At 47.3% G+C, this 8,463-nt stretch overlaps 1 protein-coding gene and 1 pseudogene across 1 annotated transcript; both read right to left on the reverse strand.

The window, feature by feature from the left end:
- Nucleotides 1-264: 264 nt before the first annotated feature.
- Nucleotides 265-1,524, reverse strand: LOC136544587 (cytochrome P450 709B2-like; annotated as a pseudogene).
- Nucleotides 1,525-3,034: 1,510 nt separating this feature from the next.
- LOC136547318 (cytochrome P450 709B2-like) lies at nucleotides 3,035-5,070 on the reverse strand. Its single transcript, XM_066539280.1, has 2 exons — nucleotides 4,637-5,070; nucleotides 3,035-4,516 (listed from the first exon to the last, which is right to left on the reverse strand). Exons 1-2 carry the CDS (start codon nucleotides 4,908-4,910, stop codon nucleotides 3,252-3,254), a joined length of 1,539 nt encoding a protein of 512 aa, XP_066395377.1. The 5' UTR covers nucleotides 4,911-5,070; the 3' UTR covers nucleotides 3,035-3,251.
- Nucleotides 5,071-8,463: the final 3,393 nt, after the last annotated feature.

Genomic DNA, 8,463 nt, shown 5'->3' on the forward strand with positions numbered 1-8,463 from the left:
CCTAAGACTCAAACAAGGATGCTGATGAGAAGCAAGGTGCAACCGACCTCATATTAGTCATAATATGTCTGCTTTCATCATCTTTGAAGACACCATCTTGCATGTCGACAGCAAGGACAAGGCAACGAGATGCCACTACACCATAACGCGCATCATCGTGTCAACAAATATCAGTAATCAATGAGGTCTGTCGACGGTGTCTCGTAAGGCCGTTAATGACCATGATCGCGAGACGATATCCCATAGACATTGGAGATGAAACTTTCATACAAGTATCAATGAGGTTCCTTCCTTGACCATCAAGACAGCTGGCGTATCGCTATCAAAGATAGAAGAACAACTCTCCGGGTGCGTGCTTAGAAGGAACGAGGCCCATGTGAGCAGGTGCGACGTGGTGTCGTGCCCGGCGAAGAAGAAGGTCTTGCACTCGTCGATGATCTCGTCCATGCTCAGCATCGGCGTCTCGCCGTGCTCCGGCGCGCACGCCTCCAGCATGAGCCCTAGCAGGTCGTTCCCGTAGCCGGCGGTATCCTTGGCGAGGCGGATCTTTATGATGTCCATGAGCATGCCCCTCACCTGCTTGTCCAGCTTCCATGTCCGGAGGTTCTTCTCGGTTGGGACTTGGGAGGTACTTGAGGGCTGGGATCTGGACGTTGAAAAAAGTGGAGAAGGCCAGGTACTGGAGCTCCCTCTGCGCCAGGAAGACCCGTTTCCCCTCGTCGTACCTGCTCCCGAACGCAGTGTGCGAGATCACGTCGGCGGTGAGCTCCTCAAACCGGCTGCTCAGCTCGATCTCCACTTCACCGCCCTTCGCGAGCTGTGCCTCCCACTCGGACATCATGGAGCGAGCACAGTCGGACATGGTCGCCGTCATCATCTTGATCTTGTCCATGTTGAAGGCCGGGTGCACGACCTTGCGGTGGCGCTTCCAGTCGTCCCCATCGGTGAGGACGAGGCCCCTGCCGAGGAGGCGGGAGATGTGCGGGTTCATGAGGTTCTTGGGGTAGAGGCCGGTGCGGTCGAAGAGCACCTTCCTGACCACGTTCACGTCCGTCACGCACACGTTCGGCCTCGCGCCGGTCCAGTACACGAACGTCTTGCCTGCAGCCACGCACGGAGCCTCGTAAGTAAGAAACACAACAATCCTGCCAAGAAACAGCATGTTCGGTTGGCTGATTCGTATCGTTGCTGGTTTGTGAAGAAGTACTGCTGGCTGGTTCGTGAAGAAGTACTGCTGGCTGGTTCGTATCGTTGCTGGTTCGTAAGTCAAATTTACAATCGTTTACGACAAGCCACAGCCAAACGAACAGGCTGAAAGCGTGCGAGCGCCGACGAAGGACGCAATACACCAGCCACCAGGTCTGTGACGGCTGACGACGACGTACCGTAGAGCGCGATCCACTTGCGGAAGTCATATGAAGTGCACAAGGAAGCCTTTAGAAATGGAAAGCTCGAAGTGGCTTCTGCTCAGCACCCATATCGCATATGCTCATAATGTGCTCCCTAATTCCACGTGCCTATCATAGCATGAGGTAAGCATCTTCATGATGAGAGTTTCAGCATAGGTATTAGATGAGCTCCTTAAATTCTCCTCAATCGAGTTCGTCCAGAACTTCACAATAGTCAACTCCATCAACTTTCTTATCGAGAAATTCTCCTCTTATATGCCAATAGGGATCGATTGCATAAGGATCATATGATCAAACTTAGCCAGGAATGTGCAAGAGGCACTAGTACGAGCATAAAAACATGTATCTCAAATATAAACACATGACCTCTAATTCACATGTTCATTCAATCTTTTATTTAGATTTTTCATGACCTCTTATGCTCATTCAATCTTTATTTAGATTTTTCATTTTATATTTATTTAAAATAGATCTAGGTCCTCGACTATACTCTTAGTTACTATAGTAGCATAAATAGCATTTTGGCATGAACCATGACTCTCAAGATGTTTAATTACCTTTATCAACAAATTATATGCATAGTAGTGTTATTTTATAAAAGATGGAGTATTTTACAATTAAAACACATCATTGATGTGTCATAATATTTTAGTCAAAATGCATAAACTTATCCAAAATATGACTTATAAAGTTTATTAACATTGGAGTATTGATATAATTTAAAATAATTGTAAATGTTGTTGCTATGTGTTTTTTCAAAAGAATATTTTCACAATTGATAAATTATAAAAATATATATTTCTCGCTATTATATGAATAATTTAGTTTATAAAAATATATATTTCTGAGTTATTTCGTGTATGGATTTAGGATGAAAGGACCAAACTGCCTCTACATTACCAGCTAGGAATGTGCTTAGAATTTAGCCATTGGGTGGGCATTTTGGTCCATCAATTGTAACTTGGACATATAAATAGTCCCCCCCCCCTAAAATAAAGTAGACACAATATTCCATATTACAAAAAAAAATCCATTCATTAGCATTTGCCTAAATCCTCACTCTATATTGATCCAACACTTCGGTCAAGGACAACAACCGTAACATAATCGAGTAGTTTAGAAACATATATAACTTAATTTATGTTTATTTAGTTATCTTATATGTCAAAATCTATTTTTAATTTAAAATTAGATTTTAGGAATAATTTAGTTTATATTTTATAGTGTCAGAGATGGATAATTTAGATATGTATTACAAGGTACTTAGTATTATCTTTTACAGTATGCTAGACTAGAGGTGGGTAAATTAATTGCAAATTTAGGTATCACGCTGTATATCTTTCATAATAGTCGAGGTTGGTAATTTATATGCAAATTTAGAAAGGTTACTTTAAATTATCTTTATAATGGCAGAGGTAGATAATTTTAGTTGTAGACTTAGAGGTGAATTTATATATTGTTATGACGGCATATTATTATTGGATATATTATAAAGATCCAATGATTATTATCAGCAATAATGATGATAAAGTCTACCAAATTAATGGCTAAATTGTTTTGTTTATTATGAGATTTTATATGATTAATCTTTTTTCAAAGAACATCCTGTGTTAAGATTAAGATACTTGGATCATTGGTGCATGGGAAATTCTGAATTAAGATTGTTCAATCCAAGTAATAATCTAGCTAAACATTTACATATATGGTGGAATTGGAGTATACCAGGCACCAAGCAAAAAAAAAGAATAGGACATACATTATGTAGGATACATAGATATAAGTAGCAAAAAGAAAGGAAATATAACCGACATCCTATGTCACATCTGGCACGCACCATGAAACCTACAAGCGCTTGAGGAGCATGGGGAGCCCGTGCCTTGGGCGCAGGGTGATCACGTCCATGGGCGCGTGGACGTATTTGGGGGACAGGTCGAGGGCAAACCTCTGCAAGATCATGGCGACCACGGCCTTTGCCTCGATCATTGCGAAGTTCTGACCGATGCACGACCTTGGCCCGCTGGAGAAGGACAGCAGCGCATTGGGGTACTTGGCCGCCCTTGTCACCCCGTTTTCGAACCTCTCCGGCTTGAACTCGCCGGCGTCGTCGCCCCAGACCTCCTTGTCACGGTGGATCGTCGCGATTGGAATGGTCAGGATCGCGCCCTCGGGTACCCTGACGCCGCCGAGGTCGAGATCTGATCCTGCCTTCCTCTGGATCAGGGACACCGGGCCGTACAGCCGCAGAGTCTCCAGGAGGAACATGTTGACTAGCTTCAACTTGTTGAGCGCGTCGCCGGTGGGGACCTCGTCGCCGCACTCCCGCCGCACCTCCTCCCGGAGCCTCTCCTGCCACTCCGGGTGCGTGCTTAGAAGGAACGAGGCCCATGTGAGCAGGTGCGACGTGGTGTCGTGCCCGGCGAAGAAGAAGGTCTTGCACTCGTCGATGATCTCGTCCATGCTCAGCATCGGTGTCTCGCCGTGCTCCGGCGCGCACGCCTCCAGCATGAGCCCTAGCAGGTCGTTCCCGTAGCCGGCGGTGTCCTTGTTGGCGAGGCGGGTCTTTATGATGTCCATGAGCATGCCCCTCACCTGCTTGTCCAGCTTCCATGTCCGGAGGTTCTTCTCGGTTGGGAGGTACCTGAGGGCTGGGATCTGGACGTTGAAAAAAGTGGAGAAGGCCAGGTACTGGAGCTCCCTCTGCGCCAGGAAGACCCGTTTCCCCTCGTCGTAGCTGCTCCCGAACGCCGTGTGCGAGATCACGTCGGCGGTGAGCTCCTCAAACCGGCTGCTCAGCTCGATCTCCACTTCACCGCCCTTCGCGAGCTGTGCCTCCCACTCGGACATCATGGAGCGAGCACAGTCGGACATGGTGACCGTCATCATCTTGAGCTTGTCCATGTTGAAGGCCGGGTGCACGACCTTGCGGTGGCGCTTCCAGTCGTCGCCGTCGGTGAGGACGAGGCCCTTGCCGAGCAGGCGGGAGATGTGCGGGTTCATGAGGTTCTTGGGGTAGAGGCCGTTGCGGTCGAAGAGCACCTGCCTGACCACGTTGACGTCCGCCACGCACACGTTCGGCCTCGCGCCGGTCCAGTACACGAAGGTCCGCCCTGAAGCAGAACAAACAAGGCCGTCAGAGGCTGATGCAACGTGATCGATGGAGCCTCGAGCGTCGCGTCGCGTCGAAGCAGGGCGCCAACTAGCTAGCGATCGATGGACGCATCACGTACCGTAGAGCGCGATCCACTTGCGGAGGTGCGGCTGCACCATGGGAATGAAGTCATGGTCGTCGACGTCCAGCGTGACGGCGGCGCCCTCGCCGCGGAGCCGCTTGATCTCGCCGAGGCTCCCGGTGAAGAACCTGTACTCCGGGCCGCACACGCCCTGCGCGCGGAACCTCCGGGTGATGGCGTAGGGGCGCCAGACGAGGTGCACCAGCGCGTTGAACGCCCACGACGCCAGCACCGCCGCAACGGCCGCCGCCACCATCCAGGCCACTCCCATGGCTCGCGGTCACTGCCTCTCTTTGACGAGCTGCTGCCTCTCAGTCAGATCTGCACGTACGGCAGAGTAGGAAATCTTCTACTAGACCGCTTGGTTTTCTCGCTGGGTTGAAATTGGAAGAAAGCTGGTTTTGCCGCTGACACTTGGATCGGAGGTGAGGTTGTTTGTGTGGAATGAATGAATGCTGAGGCTGGTGGAGTCTCCTGCTATTTATACCGTGTTTGTGGGTTTGACCTTTGACGTTCTAGTCGCCGAGCAAATTGGTGGTGGCCTGGCAAGCGCGGGTTGTCTGGTGAGATGAGATCAGTGATGATGTCACTGATTCTTTGTCTGGATGTGCACCAGCAGCTTGTGAACAGTTGTTGCAGGAGACTGATGAAGAAGCCGCGTAGCCCTTGCTGTTTCTGGAAGGCCAAGCCGTCTCAAATGTTTAGTTTTTAATTTACTCTGTCATTAGATTGTCTCGTCACGTTTCAGTTTCATTATTAAAATTATACGAAACGTGCGAACACTTCAAGGGCCTATTTGCTTGAACTTATCAGCTAAAATCTACAGTATTTTTCTCTCACAACAAAACAGCTTCGGCCGTAAGCCAGCTTTAATACGAGCCGAACAGACCCTAAGTTCATAGCGTATTGTACTTGAAGTAGATAAACAAACACGCGCACGTAGTATATTAGCAGTCTTTTGTCGAAACGTTGGAAGGACAGAGGAAGCTGGTTGCCTGCTTGCGGAGTCTGTTGATTCATTCTCGGTATGTAAAAATGGTGCGCTTGGATCTTGGACTCGCAATCACGGGTGACATCAGAACCTAGGTCAGCAGCACTACTACTTGTTTGAAGAAGGCGAGTGCACGCATACAGTTGTAGTCAGCCTTCAGCTGTGCGTACTCTTGTCTCTGTCCTACTGTCCTTCTAGAAACAAATATCCGCTTAACGAAAAAGAGCATACGATTGTTGATAAAAAAGTGTGCCTAGCGTCCGGACGTCTATATAGACACGTGAATAGCCGCATAACCTGTCTCCGTACGCCTCGCTTCGACTCGCACGCATACCCCGCCCTCGACGCTACGCGAGTGGTATTCAGGGTATAGTATTTCTACGAGGAACGGAGGTGTAAGAAGTCTCTTAGCTAGTCTACCCAGGAGAAACACTTACCCGAGTGATCCTTCCTGTTGTTCTCCTAGGTAGACTAGCCAAGAGACTTCTTACAGCTTCGTTCCTCGTGAAAATACAATAACCTGAATACCACCGGGTGAAGTGCTACAACGGCACTTCTGTGCACTTGCGGACTTTTCTGCTTACGCTAAGAAGCACCAACAAGCATTTCAGGCGCCATTGCTGTGGAACGGTTGTTGTTTTAGTCTCCGAACCTAGTTTGCTCGTGTATCCTTTGTTTTTACCTTTCTTGTCTTTTTACTCTTTTCTAATGGAGCAACATACCATTCAAAACATTTCTGCTCCCAAGGGCGAGTTCGTTGAACCACCACAATCATCGAAGCCAATCACAACTTCTAGTTACGAACTCCACCCTAGCTTCATAGCCATGGTTTAGGAACATACCTTCTTGCAGTTAGATTATGAAAACCCCTACCATCACCTAAGGGAGTTTGAGCAGCTCTGTGCTTGCCTGACCATCTCGGGCGTGTCACAAGAAACTCTTCGGTGGAAGTTGTTTCCTTTCTCACTTGATGAGAGGGCTAAATAATGAAACACCCACAACGTAGGGAAGGTAGCTAGCGATTGGGAAGAACTAAGGAACATATTCTGTCTTGCGTTCTGCCCTATATCCTGAATCGCTGCCCTACGACAAGAGATCCTTAACTTTCAACAAAAAGAGAAGGAAACCATAGGAGCAGCCTGGGACCATTTTTCAATCCTAACAAGGTCCGTCCCAGACTTTTCTATACCAAGCCATGTGCTATTACAACATTTTTTGCTAGGACTTAGCAAGGAGTCTGCCCTACAGCTCGATATTGCTGCCGAAGGTTCTTTCACCCACAAAACCACAGTGGAAGGAGAAACTCTCCTAGACTGCATTCTAGAGAACGCTCCCACGCTAGAATCCCTTCGAATAGAACCAGAGCAATTTCACGAGGAAGTCTCTTCGGCTGAGGCCGAACCCGCACCTTTAGAGAAACCCTCGCCCAAACCAGAAGATCCGAATTCGGACCTTCCGTACTTCGAGGATGACTTTTTCAATGATTTCGGAAACACCTCGAAATACTCATGTCAAAAGAAGCCACTAGTTTCTGTCACTCCTCATGAACCTTTAGACGAAGAATCCCTTAGAGAATCAATCAAGGAGTTGACTGCTATCATGAGCATTGAATGGGTGGAAGAGGTAGAGCGTTCTTCTATAGAAATTCAGATTCGCGTCCCTCCTTCAACCATCCGATGCAAGGTTCTTGGAACAATGGTGGATGTGCTTTACTCACCCACTGTTGGAGCAAATTTGATGTCTACATCTTTTGCATCTACCTGTTTTGGCAATGAACCCCTTGCTCCAGCAAACACAACTTTTAGAGATAAACCATGGTCTATCCTAAAAGGACATGGAATTATGCACAATACCACAATTCATCACGATGATGCCGTAACATTTAGGATTTTGACATCATGATAGGGCATCCCCTACAAAAGCTCTTTATACAACCACCATCATCAAGGGATCTGAGCATAAAGTTGGGGAGAGACACTTTTTCCATTTCTATCACTCGATCTAAAAACTCGATGGCAGAATCTCTCCCTGATCCAAAACGGCCCAAGGAAGTCATGTCGGTCTTGCCCTTTGATTCTCCTAAATCATCCCTAGAAAAGGATGCGAAACTCTTCGTAGAAGAAGAGGACGACTTTGGAGAAACCATTGACCTTCCCCAAGAGGAAGCACCGGCATGATCTCCGGTTGAGCTAAAACCCCTACCCGCAAGCCTACGTTATGCTTTCTTGAATGGAGATAAAGAAACTCCTATAATCATTAGCGATAAACTGTCTGATGAGGAGACATCCAAACTAATCTCCATCTTAGATAAACATAGGTCAGTTTTTGGGTATTCCCTACAAGATCTCAAGGGGATTAGCCCAACTCTCTGTACCCATCACATTCCGATTGATCTTTCGAGTACACCGTCTCGAGAGCCTCAGCGAAGGCTCAATAATGCGATGTGAGAAGTCGTGAAGAAGAAAGTAATCAAACTTCTTCACGCTGGGATAATCTATTCTTTACCACATAGTGGTTGGGTTAGCCCTGTCCAAGTGGTTGCAAAGAAAGGAGGAATGATGGGCATAGAAAATAACAAAAACGAGTTAATTCCACAATGAACCATCACGAGGCGAAGAATGTGTATTGATTACCGAAAACTCAATGCGGCAACCAAGAAAGACCACTTCTCACTACCTTTCATTGATGAAATGTTAGAGCGGTTGGCGAAGCATTCTTTCTTATGTTTCTATGATAGGTATTCGGGGTATCATCAGATTCCCATCCACCCCGATGATCAAAGCAAGACAACTTTCACATGCTCGTATGGAACATATGCTTATCGCAGAATGTC

The sequence above is a fragment of the Miscanthus floridulus genome, chromosome 3 (genome assembly GCF_019320115.1).
Source record: "Miscanthus floridulus cultivar M001 chromosome 3, ASM1932011v1, whole genome shotgun sequence".
Lineage (NCBI taxonomy): Eukaryota > Viridiplantae > Streptophyta > Magnoliopsida > Poales > Poaceae > Miscanthus > Miscanthus floridulus.